Source organism: Haliaeetus leucocephalus, unplaced genomic scaffold, assembly GCF_000737465.1.
Source record: "Haliaeetus leucocephalus isolate CR32 unplaced genomic scaffold, Haliaeetus_leucocephalus-4.0 Scaffold555, whole genome shotgun sequence".
NCBI classification, from domain to species: Eukaryota; Metazoa; Chordata; class Aves; order Accipitriformes; family Accipitridae; genus Haliaeetus; species Haliaeetus leucocephalus.
This window is the reverse complement of record NW_010972991.1, coordinates 3366566-3391197: the sequence shown is the minus strand read 5'-3', so window position 1 is coordinate 3391197 and position 24632 is coordinate 3366566. Positions and strand designations below refer to the sequence as shown.

Here is a 24632-nt window from a genome sequence, read left to right as displayed (position 1 = left end):
CAGTGTAAGACTTCTACTCTCAGGTCTCCTAACTCCTCACCAGCACAAATAGCTCAATCCTTTTTTTGTCCTGCTGGATGGGCAAGGCTCTGGATGGACTGGAGCTAATGTGTGTGCTCGTTTTGGCTGGCCAAAAAAGAGGTATGTGTGTTTTTGATTGACTATGCAGCTGGCAGTTAGACACGCTCTTTGTGGCTGGCATGTCACCAAATGGCCTGGGTAGTTGCCTGTCGTGTAAGCATTGCCAAAGCACTTCCAAACGTTGCTGCTGCTAGCTAGACTGAGTCTATGCATCTTGCATTGACAGTTTGGACACGGAACACTTCATCTTAGAGGAATCAAAACTGTTGGTGTTTCTAAGTACATAGCTTGATGCAAAGTAGAAGCATAACCTATGTAAAGCAGTGATTTAAAAGTATTGAGCTATGGAAAAGGAAAAGCATAATACAAGGAAAAGTGATGCTTTGTATTTTGTATTATGCTTTTCTCATACATCAAAGGCAAAGAAACCCTCAATAAGACAGAAATTTGAAAGGCTTATAATACATAATGAGTGGGGAAAAAGTTGCATTGAAATAAGATTTATAAAATCAAGATACTTAGGTACCTTGTATGATAACATAACAATAAGGAAACAGTCCAGGATAAAATATAGTCTGTCTACAGTTGGGGGGGGGGAGAAATTGCATGAGTGTTTTACAAATAGTAAAACTAGACAAAAAATAGTCTTTATCGTACCTTTTTTATACGTGGTAGTACAAATCTGCAAATACTGTTATAGCCAAACTGCCATGTAGTAAATTAATTATTGTTCAAAACACTCAGATGCGTAATTCTTACTGGTGGAGGATGAACACTGCTATTGGTTTTTATATCGCATATTACTTCTCCATGGAAAAATTGTGTACCTTGATGTTATAGAAAATGTGAAAAAATACTTCAGTAAAAAGGAACAAGTTAAAATTTTTGCAATCAGATTGATCCCTGACATCCAGGAGACATAAGGCAGGAGTCATTCCGAACTAGTGGAAAGAGCGTGGCTCGGCCTTGGAAGTATTTAGTTTTCTCCATTGGCTTATAGGGTGGCTAGACTTCATCTACATGCCAAAAAGTAGATTAATTTGGGCTGTATATTCTGTTGTGCACTCCTTGGATGTTTCTGTATGGTCACATTTATTATCTTAAATGTAGACTGTGGAATTCAGTCACATTATAGAGCACTTTATTGAAATTGTTGAATGAAACTTGTATTATGTAATACAAAGCGAGTGCTATCTATAGTTACTCTAGAAACACAGATATAATTAGGTAAGAGTTATCCCCGCTTTATCAGTTTAATTCAGGAAGAACTCTGCCCAATCATGCAGCTGCTGGATCATGCTTTGAGTTGATTGTAGTTTTGAATAATTGTTAAATTCCAGCAACAATGGAATTGGTGTATTTCACAGCCAGAAGGGTAAGAAAAAACCCAGCGTTCTGGGTTTGGGAGCTTCTGGGTTTCTAAAGCTATGACATATAAAATAGGTAGCAGGGAATGTGTGCAGCCAGAATTCTATGCACAGTGTTTTTTTGAAGGTTTTTTCTTTTTGCTTTTTATCCATGTGGCATACTGATAATACTTCAAGTTTATTTAGGCAATTTGGGAAACTCATTTTGCCACTCTCTGAGTAGTAGCCATAAAAATAAATTCAACTGCTCTTGAACATTTCTAGATGAAGTTTCACTGGGTTTATAAGTATTTTCTATTTGAGTCTCAGGCACTTTTTAATACTTACTTACCATTTTTTCCTTTTTGGAGGATTGGATAGCTTTGGTCAAAGCTGCTGCTGCAGCAGCAGCCAAGAACAAAGCAGGAAGTAAACCTCGAACCAGCGCAAACAGCAATAAGGATAAAGAGGACAGAAAATGGCTAAAAGTTCCTTCAAAAAAGGAAGAAACCTCAACCTCTACAATCATGCAGGAAGTCCAAAAAAAGGAAGAGGAGCCTACATCTAGTGACACATTTGGTAAAAACAAATTCTATAAAAGATTAAATAGGTTTTTCTTTAATGTTGAAGTAGAATTCCTGTTGTTAATTTTGCAGTTAAGTGATAACTAGTATTTTGAGAGGAAGATGTTTCATTTGCTATTATGATAGCTTTATGGTACATAACATTAATCAGTTTAGAAACAATTATCAGATAAATTTAGTTCAGTCAGCATTTACTCCTTGTGCAGAATTTCTAAGTAGTTCTAACAAGAGCAGAACATAGATTTTTTGAATGACTTAATTGTATGCTTTAGTTCATATTCCTGCATCTTCTGTTACATGTGAGATAATCCCTGATCTTGTACTAAGAAAAAAAGAATTCCAGTATGGATGATATATCTATATTAAGGGTTGTTTGAAACTATTTCTAGGTTGATAAGAATTTGTTCATTTTAATAGTCTTTAATACTGATTTCCATAATATTGAGTAAAAATTACAAGTTTTGAGGTAATCTGCATCTAATGCTTCAATGTGTAGTACTAAATCTTCAGAATGTGTCATTTTCATTTTTAATAGAATTGTAAAGTTTCTTTACTGCGAATTGTAACAGGAGTTCTGAAATATTGAAGTATTTTGTGTGTTGTTACGTATTTATGAAATGTGCATTTATTAGATTTCTCTTGTGTTTAAAAGTAGGATTTCCTGTAGTGGATGTTCCAAAGATGGCCTTTGTGCAGGCAGAGAGCACGTTATCACACAAGAGGAAAAGTAGTCTAGGCAACTCATTTCAGGCAAAGAGAGCTCGTCTTAACAAGATCACTGGTAAAATACTTTTTTTTGTTGTTGACTTTTTTCCTTTTTCATGTAGTGAAATATACATGCTTACTCACAAGGTACTAAAGTAGACTGATAAAATCACATTCATGAAGCAGATATTCACTACAGTCTTTTACATGTTTGGAATTTTAAAGAAATCTATAAATGGTAATAAAATCTACCTTGTTCATAAGTTCAGAGAATAGTCTCAGACTTGACTTGGTCTTTTTAGTTTTTTAGGAAGGTAGCCATCCTGAACTGATGAATTTCTTGAGTGTGTTTTAATTCCAGCTGCACAGTTTTCTACATTATCGGGTGAATTTGGGGTTTGTACAACTTCTTAACAGTCATGAGTTACATACTACCACTGTAAATTAAAGCTTTTGTTAGCTATGGAAAAACTAAATGTTTTGTCATAGTTTGTCATGAAGTAAAACTGATGCTGAAAAGAGTTTACAATATGTCATTTAAAAGTATACAAGCCTAGCTACAAATCAAAGCAATGATGATCTGAAATGTTTTTTTCAGTGGCTAAGGCATTCATTCCCCACATTTATTACTCAAGGTTATTAATGGAAAGCAAATATAGAATAGAAAGAATACAGAATAGAAAGCTATAGAATACATTAATAGATAATTGGTCTTATCTTTAAAAGTTGAAAAATGCATTTTATTCCAAAATTCAATAGAAATTTACTTAACTGTGAAAAAATTATTTCAGTTGGTATCTCTCCTCCCCCATGCATCCCAATAAGCAAATTGTATTGCCAGCATTAATCCTGTCGGTATTTAGGATGAGGTAATTTGTACCTGTGCTGGGAAAGTATCACGCATTTCAAAAGCTGGGTGGAAAAAAGTTGTGACGTCCTCCCCTTAGCAGAGGGTACAGGGCCCCCTTGGACAGACGGTAAGATAGAAATGCATTCCACTCATTATTCTAGTAAATAATATTTTGTGTGAAATCTGGCAAAGTTTTCTATGCTACAGATGAGAGGGTTTTTTTTGTGTGTGTGTTTATTTTTTGTAGTAATAGGGTATGGTCATTCATATAAAAAGTCTTTCTTGTTTCTATAAGATAAAAATAACCTGATTTAGTAAACTGTGTGATGAGCATTTTTTCAGACTTGTTTTGGTTGATCCAATCTTTCATAAGTCAGCAGTGGAGGATGTTTAGTCAGTTTTCTTATGAGTATGGTTCTGTTTCAGTCTCTCAGTCAGTACTTCAATCTAAAGGAGAAAATAAATGAAATGGGCCAGTATGGAACATGATATGAAGCAAACAGTCTTTAGAAAAACCCATCTTCTGCCTCCAGGATTTTCTTTCCTGGAAGGCTTCTTATTTGGTACTAAGTTAACAGATGTCTGATTTATCAGCCTTATTTCTACTCTTCTTTGCCCATACTGCATAAACTCTCAGTTAAGTCCCAATATAATTTCTCCCATGAGCAGTAGAAGTATAAGATATATATACTGTTGATATATATTTACAGAGCCCTGTTAATTTCTTTCCAATAGCAGTTAGTAGCAGAAGATACCAAAGAAAGACCAGTAGCTCTAGAAATTATATTTTTCTGTGCTTGTGGATAGATTCTCCTTTTCTAAGGAGCTTTTTGAGAATAATAGCAGTCGGGCGGGCTCATATAGACTGAACTGAATAATCAGAAAACATAATGTTGCAGCCTTTGACTTTGTTATCATTCTAAAACCAGCGTGTCTCTGTCTCCGTGAAAGCATACTTTGCTGGCAGAGAATATGTTACCTTTTAGCGAAAGTGAATTAATCCTTTAATTACAAGATGAAATTTGTCATGCTTGGTAGCTACCTTGTGTAGCTGTTCTCAAATTAATGCACTTTTGCAACTCATACTGTAGTAGGTTTTTATTGTTGCATATAATAGAGTATTTTGAAAATGTAACTGCTGATGATCAAACTTTCTCTTGCTACATGTGTATTTCTTATGCTTGAAATATTTGTAAATTGTTGTTTGTGTCTGCGACATGAGCTTTTAGATTTGAAGGAAGGTTGGGAATTATGCTGGTGTACCCATCAGAATGGCTACAAAAGAATCATAAAGCGTTGTGGCTGCTAGGAAAATATTCATTTACCAAGTGTCTTATGGCCGTATTGAGGAAATAGAGCAAATAATGTGGTTGTAAGAGGCTGTCTGAAGGGAACTGTTTCCTGGATTTCAATTCAGCATTCAGTATTTGTTGCAGAAGGTTCTCCTTGTCTGCCACAAGGACCACAGCTGCATCTGGTGTTCTTTTGCTCACCATTCAACAAAATAAAGTTGCTTCCTTTGCTCCTTTTCCCTCTGCTACCACTACTGGGGGTAATTACATTTCCTGAAGGTGAAGGATGTCTCCTGCTAAGCATGTATTCATGTCTTCTTCCAGTTAGTTTTTGCCTCTGTTGGAATGCTTGCTTCCACATCTCCTGCTGCAGTGTTGATACCTAAAAGAACAGATAACATCTGCAGCAAGCTTACAGAACAAAACAGTTCTGATTCACTGTGCCACCCCATGCTTTTTATTTGTTATGTGCTGTTACTGACAGAGGATGGTAAACCTGTAGTCCTGCTGCTGTAGTAGCTTGTGGAGTTGGTTTTGTCTTTCTACAGACACGGTGATTTGTTGGGAAGATAAGTAATGGGGTAGAGAAAATGGAAGAAAGAAGGGTTATATATTCACAGGTCTGACAGAATCTAGGTTCATTTCACAGCTTTACTTTCTAAGCACCGAGCAGCTAGCTAGAAATAAAAATCATAGAATGGTTGGGGTTGGAAGGGACCTTTAAAAATCATCTAGTTCCAACCCCCCCTGCCATGGACAGGGACATCTTCCACTGGATCAGGCTGCTCAAGGCCCTGTCCAGCCTGACCTTGAACACTGCCAGTGATGGGGCATCCACTTCTCTGGTCCAGCCTGTGGTTTGTAGAACCACAAAAGCTGCCTTATAGGCTGTAGTTTGTTGTTTAGTATTTAAAACTCTACTTCACTTAATTTTGAAAATTATTTTATGCTTTTCATTTTAAATGTATGATTGTCAATATAGAGAACATAGCTAATTTTGCAACTTGATTTAAACAGGATAATTTGAGTTACAAATGTTTATTTAGGTCCATGGAACCTAAATCTTTTATGGAGCCTAATGCAGAATTACAATCTTACCTGATAATTTTATTTGTATTAATATAATAGGGCTAAGTAAGTTTCTGCTTTTCAGTTAACCTATTTAGCTGTAAAATCAATTAGTTTACAGCTCTTGTTATGGACATGGTGTTCTGAAAAAGTTTATTTAAAACATAACTGCTTTCCAGTAAACTGAAGCATAACTTAATCTAACATAAAGAGTAAAGGAAACAGAGCACCTAGTATTTACTGTGGAATGCTGAAATGTGATAGCTCTCTAGCAAAATACCACAGTGGGTTTTTTGTGTGCATGTTTTGGTGTTTGTTAATGTCCTGAACGCTTCCTGAGAGCCCAGGCTTAAATAATTTATAATTCCTTGGGCATTGTGCACTGTAAATTAATTTTGAGCTTATCTAATTTTTCATGGAATGCAACAGGAATTTCCTGTGGATTTGTCAGCTCAAGTTATTTTTGAGGACTTAAACTCTCCGCCTCTAGTATTGACATTCCCAGGGATTATAATAGCAACTTTTATTCAGATTTGTGTATTTCAGGTTTTATCAGTTGTGCTTTGTCTTATGGCATAGAACTTTTTCTTCCTCTGTGTACCTAGGTAATTGAAGTTATTGTGTGAAGTAGAATTGAAGCTATTGCTATATGCTTAGCCGACAAAAAGCTTTCTCCTATTTATGTTTCCTTGTGTTTTACAGATTTTTAGTAGTAGTGGTATTATATATGAGTTCATGAATCAGGTGACATATTCTGATGTATTTGCTCCCAATATGGTCTTGTTATTGAGGTAATTTGGGAGCTTCACTGCTCAGAATATTCATTTGGAAATTAAATCCCTTGTTCTATTATGTCTAAGAAAGTTTTGCATGTGTTAGAGTTAAGAAGTAATACAAATTCTGATGGGAGAGGTAGAAAAGGTTTGTAAATAATTTTGATCTCTCAGAACTTACTTAAATATTGCAGGCTTGGTTTTAAAGCCCAAGTGCTTGGGCTTTATAAGGATGGTGAGGAATTATTTTACAATTGATAATTTGATTTTCATCTTGTTAGTGGAAATGCCAGAGAAGTACCTCTTGTGAAAGGACACCATCATGGGAATGTCCTTTAACTTTTTGTTTCTTCTAATTTAAAGTGTTCAGCTTTGTGTGGAGCTGTTTCAGAGATAATTATGTGGTAGATATAAGCAGTTCATGTTTCTCATCTCACTGTTTTGCCTTGTTTTCCACAAATTCTTGTTGCAAGCTCCTTCTAACTAAAAATCTCTGCAACTTTTCTCCTAAGGTTTATTGGCATCCAAAGCTGTTGTTGCAGATGGTGCTGAAAAAAAGGAAGGCAACAAAGAAACAGCTCCAGTCCTGGAGCAGGTATGAAATGGTAGAGTTTGATTCTTTTGCAAGGTTCCCACTGGAGTGTGCCATGGAGATGTAGTACCTACAACATTAAAATTTGCCCCTTCAGATATAACAGGGAACTGAAAATTGATCTTATGTTTACATTTCTGGCAGAGCCAGAAGTATGGAATTTAATTGTCTCTAAACACAGTGTTGACTTGGATTTCAGTAATCAGCTTTTGTGTTAGAAAACTAACAGAAAACAAAGAAAAATGAAGTCTCCATGCAACAAATGTGAGGAGACCAGTGTCCCAAGGTCCAGTTTTATAGCTGGAACCATGACCATGACTGGCTTAGGAAAAGGCCCTTACACAAATGTAATTTGTGTTTGGAACAGGGTTTTTGACATCACGTAGAACTTCTTTTAAAAGAAGATTCTTTTATATTGTACGAATTTGGTGTTGTAGGCTTGTATGTGTTTTATGAACTGCTCAATGAGCCATACATTTTGCAGGGGTGTGTATTTTAATAAATACAAAAAAGAAACTTTTAAATAATGTTAAGGGTCTGATTTTTAAACCTGCATATTTGCAGGACCTGAAGGCTGCCATTTTATCTTTGGCTTCTTCCATTGTGTTCAGGCATTGCTTGACTCCGAGTTGTGCATTATCTTGCATATTAAAAGGGCTGAATGCCTAAGCATGGTAAAGCAAGCTAAGGATGAATAGTAGTCTTGATTCAGGACACCTTTGTTTTCCAATGATTTAAATCAGAGCCTTAATGTAGTTTTAATACAGCTTTTTTGTATTCATTTTCATTCTTCTTTAACAGCAGCATTTGAATAAAATAGCCTTGCTGCTCGCAATTCTTAAAAGAGCACTTCTGTTCTTAAGCCCCGGCACACTCTATGAACAGTCCCTACCCCAAACTTTATTTGATATTTTGGTTGTACTGGTTCTTTAGAGCTGATATATAATTGCATTGCTGTGGTTTTTCCATTGACACTGCGTTGGATGCAAATCTTGTCAATGGAATATGATTTTCTGTTTTTAATGCTGTCACTGTAACGGCTAACTGAGCCACTACGGTGTCAATGCATTGACCGATATTTTGCATAAAGGTTTACAATGTATTGACATGACATTCCATTTCTCAAATTTTTTGCATATTAAAGATGCTATGATTTTATTGCTACTGTGTGTGATATTTTCAATGTGCAAAAAACTGTGAAATGGCTTACAGCATGTTGTTTTTGGAAGAATCATTACAATGTAAATCTTATCATGCAGAATCCCATTAGAGTGAATGGGACTTTGTGGTTTACATAGACTGTGTATGCAACAGTATAAACTACAGTGCATATTTACTAAAACCTTTTTGTTACTTCTTAAACTTAGTAACTCGGCTGTTTCTGTTTTATTGATTAAACATAAAAAAAAGATGTCTCTGTCATTGTTTACATGCTAATGGTCTGAAAAAAACTCATTTTTGGAAATAGTAGTTAAGCTCCTTTAAAGAGGCATCTAAAATCCCAAATTGTCCTATTCCTTTGCTTCTAATTAAAACCAGAAACCTTGCAAATATTTAAATGATTAACTGTGGGGAGGAAAATTTTTGAGCTTAAAGCTTTTTTCGCTAAGTTCCTGCCCAAACTCAAATTAAAATGGCCGAGTTATAAACCTCCCCAAAAGGTTTTCCAATAGCAAAGCTGACATTCCTTAGAGGTTTTGTCTGCTACTGCTATAAAATTGAATGGGTAAAATATCTTGTAGGTTTTTTTAATAATGTAATACAGAACATGGTAGAAGTATTCAGGCCAATAGCCGAAAACTGACTTTGTTGATGGAAGTTTATTTTATTTATATTTATATATTTTTAGTTTACAGTTGTCTTAAACCCAAAACCTCAGACGATTAGTTGCAGATACAGTAGTTTATTTAACTGTATTAGGGTATGTCATGTTATATTTCCTTTTGACCAAGACCTGGTTAGATGAATAACTTTAATTCATTAAGGTTTTTAATGTTAATTTGTCCTGTTAAGAGGTTAAGCACCTTATCAAAATATTAATTTAATTTTTTTAATCTTGTTTAAATAACTTTGTAATTTGAAAGTAATGGATGCTGTAGTAATGTCTTTCACATCTGTGAAGATGAACAATAAAATTGTTTATTTACAAGTTACGACTCTAATTAATTTCTGGTAATACCTCTCATAACCAGCATAGGTATACTCCACAGTTCATGGAATATTTTATTTAAATGAATAAACTGCACTTAGTACATGTGTAATTGAGTTATTCAAGGTAGAACTGATGTCTGCTGAATGGGATGTTTTGCACCGGATCTTTACAGGATACTTCCAGCAAGCTATTCATGTAGCATTCAGGGGTGCCCTTTTGCAAACATAGAACGTGCACTTGTGGGTTTTTGTTTTACTTTTTTTTTTCCCCCTCCATTGGAACATGGAAAGTTCTAGTGGAAAATAAAATTGCCATTTATAACAAAACCCAATAATACCCTCAAATCATCAGAAATGTGACTTTTTAGTTTGGATAAAGTGGTGCACACATTCTAGAAATAACTTTCTACTTTGTTAGTTATGGTTTTAATAGATGGTACTATGCTGTGTGATGTAACTGGGACAAGAAAGGGGACAGGTTTAAGGAATTATGTTCAGATATTGTAGTTTGCCATTACTGGGCAAGTTGTAACACATGCACAGTTTATTCAGTAAAGTAGGAAGAACTTCCAGTTAAAAATCTAAAATGCTAATGTCTGTCAATGCATGCTAATTGTCTACAAATAATACTTAAGTATGTGTATTAAGAAGGATGAAAATTGATGAAATTGGAAAACTGCATTATATGTAGAATTTTTTCTTTTTTTTCTTCAAAAACTGTTTTAACTCTTTATCTGCTCATTTTTCCCCAACAGTTAGCAATCTATTTAACCCTGTGTGCTAGAAGTTGTGATTTCTTCATGTGTTTGCACAAACATATAATGTGGTGAAATCCAGACTCCCAGCACTGAAAGGGGTTGTTGTGAGAGTGTGTTCAGTATTTGGAAACTTTTTGTTGTTTTCAGACATTCCTTAAAGGAGCATTATCAACTTTTTCAGGTTCTTTTCTAAAAATGAAATTCATGTTAAACAAGGTTTTCCTGAGGATCTTTTTCAATTTTTTTTGCTATGGTCAGGGAGAGGACCGTGAAGGGAAATCTTGGCAACTTTTTTTAGAACTGCAGTCCTCTGAACAAGGATCGCTTGCTCATAGCAGTGCAAAAGCCTGTCAGAGTTCAGGGATTGTCTGGATGATAGTCATATAGTTTAGTGTTAGGTAGTCTTGCGAGGAGCAGGGAGTTGGACTTGATGATCCTTACGGGTCACTTCCAAATTGAGATGTTCTATGATTATACATCAGTGTATGTATTCTAGCTTGTAACAAGTGTTCTCCAAGTTGTACTTTGAGGAAGCACTGACGATCCTGGTCTACTGAAAATGAAAGAGACAGAAACTAAAAAGACTTTGGTGAATTTTTAAAATGGGAATAGAGGAAAAATGTTTTGTTTTCAGGCTTTTTGCATATGTTTCAAATAGTAAGAAATGAGGGTGTTCTGAACACTGAAACTAATTGATGTTGCTCCTTTAAAAAAGTTGTTTGATGAATTTTAAATAGTTTTCATTTGCACTGAAAATAATGTTGCTTTAAAATGTGTTTTGAATACTAAAGTTGCTTTTAAAAAAATCAAAATAGAATACAAGAACTACAGCGAAGAAACTGAAATAAAAGTATCAATTTTTTATTATTTATTCAGGAGATTTCACCTAAACCACAAAGTCAGAAAAAAAATGAAGCTGATATTAGCAGTTCTGCCAACATTCAGAAACCTGCACTGTTATCCTCAACTTTGTCTTCAGGAAAGGCTCGCAGCAAGAAATGCAAACAAGAATCTGGAGATTCTTCTGGGTGTATAAAGCCCCCTAAATCACCACTTTCCCCAGAATTAATACAAGTCGAGGATTTGACGCTGGTCTCTCAGCTTCCTTCTTCTGTGATAAATAAAACTAGTGAGCACAGACATTTTAAAAAAAATACCGTACTTACTTATAAGAGATATACAGAAATTTTTTTTGGTTGTAAATCGCTATTGCTTTTAAAAATGAATCTGCTTTAAATAAAAGGTCCAAGCGGGAGATTTAGGGGTAGCTCAGTATTTTAAAAGTCAAGTCAGATAATAAGGCATATGAATTACTCTACCGGAAATAATACATTTAAATAATACATTTATATTTACGGAGTCATGGCTTTTAACGGTTGGCTTTCCCTCCAGCTTAAATCTTCACATTAGTATTAACAGTGATACAGGAAAAATCAAACCTCTCATCTGAAGGGGCCTGATTCATTAAAAAGAAAAGACGTACACCTTGGTTGTGGACCTTTCCTTCTCTGAGAAATTCCACCTTCAGCAGGCTGATATGCTGTACCTGTTGGCTGTGGCATTCTTCACCTTATGTGATACTTCCTCCAAATACGATGTGAAAGAGAAGATGGGTTCAAGATCTGTGGTGGGGAAATACAAAAAAATCAGGTTTCTTTGTCTTGGAAAAATACAAGCTTCTCAAACATGTGTAACTGATTTGCAAAGTACCAAAATATTGGTTGTCAGAAGAACAGGGAAGGTTCATGCTGCATCCTTGAATATGCTATTTTTTGTGAATGTTAAAACTTCTATAATTTTTTTTGAGATTACATTAGGTTTTTAGTGTTGCTTAGGGTCAGGCTCTTTGTTGCCTGAAGAACATTAAATGATGAGGCCAAAAGTTAAAATAAATGTGGGTTCCAGTGAGTCAAAAGCTACATTTTTGTTTCCCTTTTAGAATAGTGATTGAGGATGGAAGACTAAACCTGCATCGCTTCCCCTTAACCTTGATTTGATATTTTCCCTTAGGAGATAAGTTTCTTTTAATCTTTTCTCACAGATAACTTTAAATGAATGGGAAAGGGAGGGGTACAAATTCAGCCGTCTATTTATTCAGGACACATAGGTATAAATTGTATTTTGTCCCCACAAAATATTACTGGTCATCTATATTGTAATATGCCTTCCCTCCCCACCCCTAAAATAATGGTAAGTAGTTTTCCTTGAGCATGTTTGTATTTTGGAGTAAGTTAGACTTCTCTGTAGCAATATTTTAAATATTAGCTAATTTAAAAATTGGTTACTTAATACATTAGATCTTGTTAGTGCTGTCTTTCAACTTTGACTTTCAAGTCTTTACCACCTCTAATGGAAATTTAATTTTGCTGTGTCTGTTTTTAAATCTGTACATCTTTGACTCTAAAAACTGCTTAAGGAAAGGAGAGAACAGTGTTTTATAGTGTAATAATGACTTAAATGTTTTCCAAGGCAGAATTTGTGAAACTGGGTAAAATTGGAGAGATACAGAGGAGTGTGAGTTTTTTGTTTTTAATGAATCAGGCCTATATTAACCTATATCAATTCTCCCCCCCCCTTTTTTTTTACAAAAAAAAAACCAACTATAAGGTTCTTGAGCCTTCTTACTGTGCCACGTGTTGGCAGTGTGCATTTGAAATATAGCTGGAGTATTGATAACAGGTTAGCAGAAGATGGGAGGTGGGATATAAAATTAACCACTGCTTTTGATTTTTTTTTTTAAGTTGTATGTTACCACTATCCATACTTTTTAGATCTTTAACTGTGATCATTTGTTCTGTTTACTGTTAAATTCTATTGCCCCCTTCCATTATAAGTAGCCTACTCTCATGGGTTATATGGGGGGGTTGCTTATTTTAAGTACACTGTTTGCCTAAAACAACAGCCTTTATCAGTGGGGAAGTAGATGCCCTCGTAATGTGTAATAAGCTAAAAGCAGAATCATATCTTGAGCATAACTCCTTTTGCTCCTGGTAGTCACAGTTTATAATTACTTTTACCGGTTCTGCTGTGATTACCAGCTTTGCAAATAAGAGTTATTTAAAGCACTCCCCATCTTTAGATCTCAAATACTGCAGTAAGATTATGGTATATCTCTCTGCTTCATGAACATTGAAAGATCTCTTTTTAGGTCCATCACAGCCAGTGAATTCCCCTAGATCCTACAAACATAGCCAACGGAGAAGAAGATCACAGCGTTTAGCCACTTGCTCCTTGCCTGATGATTCTGTAGAAAAAGTTTCTTCTCCCTCTTCAGTTACTGATGGAAAAGTGTTCTCCATCAGTGGTCAAAACCAACAGTCATCAAAATTGGAGGGTAATGTATCTTAATCTAATAAAGAACTGCCCAAGAGAAATTGAATCCTAAAAATTAGACCTTTCACGGTTTTCATCTAATGGGATATTTTGACTTACTGTAGCTAAAGCTGTATGCTGTTCCTATGTTATGTAACGCTGCAATCCAAACTGTTGTTTGTTGGACCTATGTATCTTTTTTAATATTACATTTTTTCTTTTATGTAGTACCTGATGTTGCTCATATGTCACTTGAGAAGCGTGGACCATGTCTCCCTCTTGATTTAAGCCGTAGTTCGGAAGTTACAGCACCATTATCCACAGAATCCACTTTCCGTAATGAATATCCCAGTAAAGACAAGGAAGATATTCAGATGATTACTTATCTTTCTTCCAAAGCAGTAACTGATGGAAGAGTAGCTACAACAGCGTCAGGTAAAGAGATTCAGTATACAACCAGTTAGGTTTATAGTTACAGGGTTGAAACGTGTATGTCACACAAAGAGAGGATACTTTTTTTTTCCCCTTTCTGCACACTTACAAACCTGCCACTCATTCTGGGGTCCATCCATGTGCATATTCTTCATCTTCCACTGGCTTTGAGCTGAATTAGCACTTTTTCTAACACACTTTAAGGGGGATCTGAGAGTGTGGAGTATAAAAAGCGGTATTTCTTTCAAAAATATTTTATATTGTTAAAACTTGTAAAAATAATTTATGAAGTTGTTTACTAACATACTAATATACACTAAACCTGGATGTACTCATTGATCTTCTAGCTTCAGCTTTAAAACTTAGTAGCATTTTGTGAGGCAGTCAGCATTCCTCTACCTTTGCTCCTGTTTGCAGTGGAAATTTTGTCGCTTGCTACAAAATGTTACTTGAAAATATTTCTGAAAAATCCTCTGAAACTTACATAGACTTGGTTCACCCTCACAGAGTTAGCATAGAGCCCAATACTGGAACTTTGTGCTGCCTTTCACTTTGTAACAGTTTACTGGCTACTGTGGTTTAAGTGAATCACTTGGATACAGGCAATTAGAGATGTGGGGGACAGTTTAAATAGTGATTTGCAGAACCTAAAAGTGGGTTTTCATCCATTTTCTGTTAGGTGTCCATATACTTTTTTTAACTGGCTTCCAAGAAAGAGTTTTCTCAAAAGCCTTTTTTTTTTATTTAAATGAGAAAATTGTTCAATAAAGTAAGTGGAGGAAAAAATCAAGTTATTCTACTCTTCTGGGGAAGTTTTTTGGTAAATGTGATCAATAGTAAAGGAGGACAACACGACCTTAAAGTATATAATTATGGCACTCAAATTATAACTTAGTGTTGTTTGCTGGGGGGGGGGGAAGCAACAGCTTTGCATTAAGCTGATAGTATAGCTGCAGTGCTCAATAGGTCAGTGAAGCATTTTATTTAGTACGTACAGCCCCTTCTTGGGTGTCTGCCCACACATACTCCCACTGAAAGTGTAAGGTGATCACTTCATCGAGTTGTAGCATAGCTATTTAACCTGATGTAGCAAAAGCAGGGTCGGATTCTTGGATCAATATTGCGTAGATTAAAATAGGTGATTGTTAATTATCCGTTCTCTCTCTCCCTGGAAAAAAAATAATCTATTAATCTCTTAAACTAATTTGTCAAAATAAGGGCTATGGGAATTTCTAATGAGCTGCCACATAAGCTTTTAAAAATATTATTTAATTTCTCACGTGAAAACATGTGACAGTCTTTGTTTGCCTTTGATACATTGCATAGCAGTAGAATTGCAGATTCCTGGGAAAATTACTTCTGTAAATGTCCTTTTATCTCATGTCTTCTGCCACTAAGAGAAGTGCTTTTGGGAGTTGTATATTTGCCCATTCATAGAACAAGATTATAAAAGAAACCAACAGCTTCCAGCTACCATCTGTTTCTTGTTTATTAGAACTCACTTCAGTTGCTAGCAATTTAACTTTTGGCTTGTCTGATATATTTTCTGGATCATTTAATGTGTAGTTGGTAATGCTAACGGGTATCTATTTTGTTGCCCGCTTCCGTCATGGGACTGGCTTGGAGTCTGAGCAAGCTGGTTCTAAACCCAGTGTCCATGAGTACACTTCTACCTGTTTGTTGAGCTGGGTCTTGGTCACAGCTGAGTCCAATTAAAGAAATAATATGTTTCATTTATAGCCACTTTTATTTATGAGTCAAAAATATTTGACATGTCCACACACTTTGTGTGAGGGGAAACCATTCCCCAACAAAATTCTCTCTTATTACTACTTGAGTCCAGAATGGGAGGATGGAAGCACTTGCAACCTATGCTAGAGGATACAGTTCATACTGTATTTAAAGCTTAATGGAGCTTTTTTGGACCTACATGATTTTAAGAGTTATAAGCTCTTAAGGAACTGATTTGCCAGCTCCCTTTTTGTCTTCTGGTTTTTTTGCCTTCTGGAAAGACCTGTGTATTGTTCCTAATTTTCACGTATTACAGTTTTCTTCCATGCAATAGAACTCTGTCTTGAGCTTTCATACTGACTTTTTGCCCAAATGTTAGAAGTTTTCAGAAGTATTCAGCCCAGCCTCCACTTGAGCAGTATAAGCTTTGTGATCTGAAAGACTAATCTAAGCAGTTTGATATCTTTAATTCAGAGATTTCATAGAAACTTTTGGAGGTAGCTGCCTCTGTCAGTAGTATCTCTAGGACTCTATAACTGAAGTTCATATGTCTTTTGGGTTCATCTTGGGTTTCTAACTCTGGTGAAACTTGTTTGTGTCCTATCCTCATATTCTTCTTAGTAAAAAAAGAAAAACATAGCATTTATTTCAGGTTTGAAAACTCTAGAGTTACTCTACACTGTTGAATAGTTTTTGGTGTGTTCTCTGCTTTAGAAGGCATCTTTTTACTTTTGAAACAGCACAGGTTCTCAAGTCATGTTACTTAAGCACACATAATTCTACCAAATTCTCGCATGCCTCAGGAGAATTAATAGAATCCACTCTATTTATCACTTTTCCTTTTCTAATGAACCTGTTTAAACAATAGCCAGATAATATATAAAGGAGAGGTGTCCAAAGCTTTCCTTTCTCATTCTTGTTGATGCTTGAAATTGTTGAGAAAAGTTAATTTGCATTATGCAGGAACATCTGCCTGCCTAAGTGTGATTTAATATATTGCATTGTTTAGTGTATGCATTGTGACTCTATAGGTTGCAATTTGAGAACTCTGGTGTAAAATCCAGACTATCCTGTAATTGTTTTTTTTAATCTGAAAGAGCTATTTTAAATCTATGTCCTTTTATGATATTTCTGCTTTTTAGATTTGATTGACACAGTCTGGACAGATCTGGTATTCTAGATTTTGACAGCACTATGGAATTTGCTAAGTGCGCTTAAGTTGGACCTGCTGTCTTCGTAATCATTGAAACAGATAACTGTAGATAGTTTCAGAAATTATCCATAATTTTATGTTGTTGAAAATGATGCATTTCAATGACTTCTTCACTAAAAAGATAGTAAGTTGGTGTTTTTCGGGGAGGAGGGATAAAGTGCACTGAAGTGCAGAAGCATAAATGGTAACCCATAGTATTAACATATAGATTCCTTCTCCAGATCATTGCTCAAAATGAACAGCATGAAAGGCAGCACAACAGCATAAAGGCAGCACAAAAGCACTATGATCAATTCCTTCAGTCCACAGGCTATGTGGAAGTACTGTGCACTTTGGTAGACACTAGTACACTACCAGTTAATTATTGAACAGAGGTACTGCTTTGCCTAAACTGGTGCAAGGACCTACATGTGATCACTTGATATTGCATACATAACTAAGAATCCTTGCTTTCATTTGTCAAACTGCTTAAAATGGAGATAAGCGGCCTTTTTGTCACTTAGACTTTAAATTCACAGTCAGTCTAAATGCATGCAGAACACTGTAGTTTTCTAGTTCTGACTACACGAAGTTCAGATCTTTCTGTAGCTATAATTTTCTTAAATTTGTGATGGTTTTTCTTCGTTTTTGTAACTCTACACCATTTATGTTAGTTTAACTGTTATGTATTGTGTAAACAATTTCAGCAAGCAATCTGGGTTTTAAAATTTAAGAAAGAAGAAAATATTGTTACATTTGCTAATATAGCAATATTAACATAATTATAGTAGTAATATAACAATATTATCATTAGCTGTTATTTCCTGTTGTAGCTCAGTCTAGATTATTTTGCTAGTAGGGTAACATCAGGTTAACTATATGGGAGTAATTTTCACGTAGGCGAAAAGAAAAAGCATTGTATACTTTTACATAATTTTATTGATAACACTTTACTGCAGCAGGAACAAGAAATGGCTGATGTACAAAATTTTCAGAAAATGAGATCAGTCGCTTTTTAATAAACTCTTGCCAGTGTTACTGGCTGCCCTGCTTTTAAGAGGTATGTAGACTCTAGTGAGCTAAAGCTCTTGTTACTTTGGAGCTTTTTGTTTTACTCCAAACATCTAGTGACAGTCAGGTTTACTCCCTAATTTGAATGTCTGCCATTCTAATCTCTGCCCTGAAGTTCTCAGCTGATTCTTGGGGTAGATACCTGAAGGCAAGCAAGAAATTTTCATGTCCTCATCCTTCCTAAAGAGATAATTTTGTGCGGGATCTGGTATTAATCTGTAATATGTATTTAAAATGCATTTAGATATAAAATTCATCCTATGCACTGGGAATTCAAAACACAGTTAATTATGATAGAACCATGAATTATGCTGGTCATGTTATGATTTAAGTTGAATGCAGATGATGATGATATGTCTGTTATTAGGAAAGTTGAAACATCAAAAGCCATGGAATAGAGTATCATGCAACAAAATAAGTCACTTCACATTAGTACAATTTATTTTAATTTGCTGAACTGAAATAAGCAGTACTACTTAAAAGCCTGTCTGTGCTGCTGCGCTTGTAGCACAGCATCCTGTTCTGTGCCTGTACTTGCACGAGGAGGGGCTTGTGTCACTTCACCGTGCCAGACGAGGAGAGGTAGCATTGGAAACATGTCATAAACCGGACTGGAAAGTGCTGTAGTTTGCATTTGGTTTTCATCTGAAATCAGTCTTCTGATGATAAAATTGATTTTAGAACAATGACATAATCAGTAGTTTATCAAGTCTAATCTCTAAGCATCTTTCTGCTGAGTGTTAACTGCAGACCTCCCACACTTCACTGTGTGGGAGGTGGCTGACTAGACTCCTTAACAGGAATAAAATTGCAATTAAAAGTAACAGTTAAAAAAAAAGTTAATATTTCTATAAAGGAGATTTTGTATAAACTAATATTTATCTTGCTGTATTTGGTACTTGCCCTTCAGACTGTGATTGCCTACTTTGTCTAATTTTGTGGTTACTTGTGCAGCGTAGTGATTGCACATTTGAAAATTAGACTTTGCAAGCCTTAACACTTTATTTAGGATTTGAGAATTTAAGATTCTCAGTCGAGAACGATTTCTGATTAATAAAAGTAAAAGCCAAGAATAACATTGCAGTGTGTGCAGGCATAATAGTAATTTCTCCTTTCAGGTTACCATAGAAAGGCTGTCTGGAGAGCTCTGTCATTGAGATGGATATTTGTGTGACTGTAGCAGATTTCTGCCCATCATAAATGTTCCCTCAAAGAATTATTTAGTTACTAGCTGATTACTTTGTCAGATGTGCTTGTGTTGAAAATTGTTGAGATACTGAAGTTTGTTGTGTTGTGGCTATCAATATCCGAGCATGTTTGAATGTCTGAGGTCAGGATTTCTTCTGAGTAATGAAGTTTAAATACTAATTAATCTGATATTGAGACTAAATTTCTCTTGAGATTGTTTGGATGGAGTATTCTCACATCTTTTCATCAAAACGGCAGTGACCTAACCAAATTATGTGCGTTTGGGTGATCCTTTTGTGCTCTTTTTAGAAACGAGACAAGACGTTGATAGCATGATGATGTGGAGAAGTGTCACTTTTTTCTTTTACTGAGGTGCTAAAATATACTCATTGCTCCACAGATGGCAAAGCAGTTCAGTCCTGTAACAGAGACAAATGCTAATTAGGAAACCCAAGAAAAGAATAATTTGGGTAATGTTTTGTGTCGAGAAGTATCCCAGCAAACTAAGTCCGCTTGAAATACAGACAAAGGCAAGAGCTTGAATAGTAGACCACTCTTGAAAGGATTATGGTCTTAGGTGAGATTGTTGATCTGACGTAGTGGAAAGGCGCAGGTAGCCTCAGCCATGGTCATGCAGCTCGTGTCTTGTGTTAGAAGCCAGCACGCAGAACCGAGCAGCTGCTTCTGGCTGCTGGCTAGACTGCATGGTATGGCGATGTCTTGCATCTTGCAGCTGGGAACGTCTGGCATTAAAAGTGCTGTGTGGTGTGGTAGGTGATGCACCACTTTCTGTTGCTCTCAGTGCCCCTGCGGCTTTCTTACTTTATGGCATTTTCATTGTTTTCCTGAGAAGTCTGCCTAGGAGCTGGAGTAAGTTCATGTAACGTGTATGTTGTAGTGTAGTAGAATTGGGTTGGTCTGTCCAAGCCTGGAAGGCCGCCTTACAGAGTCAACCCCGAGATGTTCTTGCCTTTTCCCCAGAATCCTTTTATGGCTGATGAATTTACTAAACTATCTTAACACTGCTTATTTAAATGTTTTTTGTTATTAGTGAATTTTTTTTTTTATAAAAAGGGTGGGGGGGGGGAGCTCAAAGATCACTCCAGATCAGCTTCGTATTTTGTCTTGTTTAATATCTTGACCGCTAGCATGCTAGCAGGTATTTTTTCAGGACTTTTTTTTTTTCGGTTCAGCACTTTAACCCACGAGTGTTTTTTATGTGCTGATACTTTAGCTGGGCTCATAAGTTGAGAGACACCAAAGGTGTCTGGTGCCTCCAAGTATTTACAGCTGGCATTGAAAAACCTGAACCCTTTGTGACTTTGCAGAGATGCATTTTTGTACAGTATGTCCTCAGCACAGTCCTGAAATGTCCTCAATGGCCTCATGAAGATTAGGCTTTCCTAATTACATATAAATGAAACTTTAAGCTCTCACAATATTGAACACAGTAATAGAGAATTTTAAATAACTTTTATTTTAGTTTGATTATTTGAAAAATTATAATTTGAGTTTTATTTTACCATGTTATTTCCTAATTTGCATCAGAATAAGATTAAAAATCAACTAAATATTTCACTGAATAAACTTTTCTGAATAGTGTAAGGTAAGAACTGTCAGTATATGATGCTGAATTCTGACAAATTATCACAGTATTTTGCATGTAATTCAAATGTGGATTAAACACACACATGAAAGACAGTGAACGATTTAAACATTATTGGAATCAATGAAAAATGCAATAAGCAGAAGTGTGAATTTTATACATAGCACTAAAAATGTTGTACCAGAGCTCAGTTTCTCTGTTCGGACAATGGAGTGTTAACTTAAATGATATTGACAATGTCAGCACCTTTAACCCTTATTGTTGACGCGGGTTTCTATTACAGTAAAATAAAAAGGAAACAAAAAGGCTTAAAAGCAGCAAAAGTACACTTAAACAATACAAGTAGTTTAAAAAGCGAGTGCAAATTCCAAAACAAAGAAACCTTCTGTGGCATGTATTGTCTTGTATGTAAGACTAAGACCTAGGCATTCATATGCAGTAATTATATGTTAAGTGTGATGATATTATTACTAGTACTTGACATTTCAGTGATCTGACCCAGCCAGTGATCTGGCTGCAATCCTTACAGAATGCCTAGTAAATCTGTCTTCTTGTTTTCAGCACCCTCGTCCCATGTACATGCCTTGCATCTGGAAATGCCTTTAACCAATAGTCTAAAGTTACCCAAAGGGAATAGTAAAAAAAAGAGGTCTTCCACATCAGTGAGCTCTGAAGGGACAGAGATACAGTGCTCTGTGCCCATAAAGGAGAAATGTTTTGAGAGTCTGAAGGAGAAAATATTAAAGAACGTGATTGAGAAGGACAAGCATTCAGAAGTTGGTAAACTACAATACTTTTTGTTTCCAGTGCTTTAGACAATAAAAATAATTGTAAAGTGGCATTAAAAATAATTTTATTGTTTGTATGTTTCTTCTTATTATGTACCATTAGGACTTTTTACGGTCTAATGATTTTACAAGAAAGTGGGTCATCAGCCAGACATTGCACTTATGTCACATATTCTTCTTCAATTTGCAGGTGCAGTGAGAGTGGAAAGAAAAGGAAAACTGGAAGAGAAAAGTTCTTCAACATATGGTATGTACAGAGCAATAATATTTTTAGGAAAAAAGGAAAAATTCTCTAGCACTTGATGTCTTTGAAGAGCGAATGTAAAAGTGTAAAATATTTCCTGGGCCCAGCTGCGCTTGTTTTGTTTGTTTAGGTCTTAAAAACAGTTTCTATATATATGACAAGTTTATAGTAGAAGGATAATTTTATAAGAGGAAATGAAAGTGCCCATAGCAAGGATTTAGAAGGATCCAAAAGTACCTATGAGAGGCCTGGAAGAAAAAAAAGTTTGTGTGTGTTTGGGTTTTTTTTAGTTGAATTAGGGATACTGCCTTTATTTACTTGTACTGACCGCTTTGGCAAGGGGAGGAGAAAACAGTTACGTGTTACTAGCAAAACATTTGGCAATTCTTGAAAGCAAATATAAATTAAGAGGGCTTTGGTTTTATCCTGTCTTTAAAAAAAAAAAAAAAAAATTTTAGAGATGAACAAGAATTTAGAAGTGATTATACCTTGTTTTTCCAAGAGGTAAGATTTCTGTTTCTGTATTCCCCAAGAAGATAATAACACTCTAATTTGTGTGCAGGAAACAATCCTTAAATACTGACTTTAAGGACTTAGTTTCTGTAACAAGTGAATTTACTCATTATTTATCTCACTGCTGATTACTTAGAAAATGATTATGGAGTGAAAATATTGTGGGATGTATTTTGTCTTGGGAGAATTAACAGGATAAACAGAATTTTCTGAGACAAAGTACTTGTCCTCATGCGTATACCAACAGTGATTAGAAGTGAGCTGCAGTGTAAAAAAATATATCCTAAATTTTAGCCAGAATCCGTTTTCCGTGAGGATGTCGCTGTGTAGTAGAAAGTGCTGACAGCATCAGCAGTTTTGTGATACTGAAATTTCCTTCGGATCACTTTCTGTAGGTCTAATATGTGTTTTTAAGACAATGTTATCTTTTTAGTTTGGAATTCTGCACTTTTGAAAGCTTTTTGTCTTGCCCAAACCTTTTTGTTATAAGCTGTAAGTAAAATGGATATTATAAGCTATTTAAATAATGTCACTTATTTTGTGTGCTTTCCTATATCTTCTGCTATGATATCTCATTTGGAAATACTTACAATGGTAAAATGTTGTTTGTTGAGATTCCTTTGAACCATTCTGCCAGCAATTAATAAGAGACAGGCCCAAGATATCAAGTAAATTAACCGAATCATTTTGATCGGACTAGGCAACTGGAATACTTGATTTTGAATGTCATGTTTAGGTTAAGCCAAATGAAGCAAGTAATTTGGAATGGTACTGCTGTTTTAAAATTACTAACTTCTACTTCAGGTAAAAAGAAAGAAAAGGAAAAGGAGAAAAAAGAGAAAAAGGAGAAAGATCATAAATCAAAACAGAAAAAGAAGAAGAAAAAAAAGAAGAAATCTAAACAGCATGGTAAGTTCAATATTTTTTTTTTTTAAATTAAGCAAAATCATTCAGTGTATTTATGGCATTAGATATTAAAACTTGTTTTAAACAATATAAATGTCAAATTTTAGAAATTTCAGAGAATAAGTTTTGGCTTTAAATGTTGAAAAGACACTTATGTCTATGACCTCATTTTTGTGTTTATAGCCTGTCTCTGTGCGATGGACATAGATATTTCATAGATTTATTTTTTTTCTTCCTTCAAAAGATATGCTTGCCCTTCTAAGCTCTTCAAGTCCTTCATTTGAAGCTCTGTATACACATCCTACCTATTTTGCTTGGATGTTAAAATTATTCTAGTATCTAGTCTGTTGCTGAATTTCAGCGATTTACTGTTTAAAATGCAGCCCCTCCTTAACAGTTAATTCTTAGCAGCTGAGGTTGGCACCTCAGCAACAACCTTGTCTGTTGTCTTGACAAATGGTGATTCCGTTTGTCTTCATCTCACTTCCCTGTTTCCAATTCTTTGATCATATCACTCCTCTTTTTCTTTTCTCTGTAATTTTATTCCCTAGAGGGACAAAAATAATTTGTTTTTTAGCTATGAGGCTCTAGGTAGCTTGAGCTTTTTTAATAAAACAAACCCTTTCAAACCACTTTCTGCTTTTTTTTTTTCTCCTTGTTTTAGAAGTACTCCTGTAAGACTGTGGTTTAAAGTTTTAGCACCATCCTTTCTGTAACTCTTCTTGGTATGATTTCTGTGGAAAAAAATGGACAATGTTTGGGGTTTCTTTTTTTAATAAAAAGATAACTACCCTACTGACCAGTACAGTTTTATTGTTTCTTTGTATTTCTTCCCTTTTTCCACAGCCTTTGGTTCTTTTAATCTCCCATAAAATCATGTTACAGATTCCTTGGTTTACCTTTTTTTGCATCCAGTGCAGTCTTTGTTGCAGCATTATGGCAATAAAAACAACATCATGGGCAAATACAGACTCATTCTGTCTTTCCTTCTTGCCGAAGACTGAACTTTTTTTCGTGTACTATGCCTGCTTACTTCAAAAAGCATTTCAGGGCTTAAAATAATACTACTTATTTTATCTTGCTGCTGGTTTGTGGTGTCTGTTTGTTTGGGGTTTTTTTTTGAGAACATCTTTAAATATTCAAAAATTTAGAAATGAGAACATAGACTGTCCTTTCTGTGCCTATCAGAGTGACTTTACTTTCATGTACATTGACAGTGTACTTTACTAGATATCAGTTGTAATAACTTTGATTTAAAATTTCTTAAAATATGAGAATGTGAAAATTCAAAACCTATCAAACAAAGAATTTTCTAGAAACTTTTCCTCAAGACCATGTGGAAAAACTCTATGCATTAAAAGAGCTTCTGACGACAGACTTTTAAAGATGCCTTGTGGATCTCTAGAGTAGTTACGCCTTTGTCCAAAATTTGTGCTATAACATGAAAAT

At 35.2% G+C, this 24632-nt stretch overlaps 1 protein-coding gene across 4 annotated transcripts in view; it reads left to right on the top strand.

The window, feature by feature from the left end:
• Positions 1-24632, top strand: part of PHF20L1 (PHD finger protein 20-like 1) — a 55660-nt gene that overhangs the window by 14197 nt on the left and 16831 nt on the right. For 2 of the 4 annotated variants that reach the window (XM_010576907.1, XM_010576906.1), the window contains 9 exons: positions 1799-2006; positions 2667-2792; positions 7212-7294; positions 11077-11329; positions 13349-13534; positions 13741-13947; positions 21294-21512; positions 21711-21767; positions 23082-23186. In XM_010576907.1, coding sequence (XP_010575209.1) covers positions 1799-2006; positions 2667-2792; positions 7212-7294; positions 11077-11329; positions 13349-13534; positions 13741-13947; positions 21294-21512; positions 21711-21767; positions 23082-23186 — 1444 coding nt within the window. Of the gene's footprint in view, positions 1-1798; positions 2007-2663; positions 2793-7211; positions 7295-11076; positions 11330-13348; positions 13535-13740; positions 13948-21293; positions 21513-21710; positions 21768-23081; positions 23187-24632 lie in introns of all 4 variants that reach the window. The other 2 variants (XM_010576905.1, XM_010576908.1) reach the window with 2 other exon arrangements.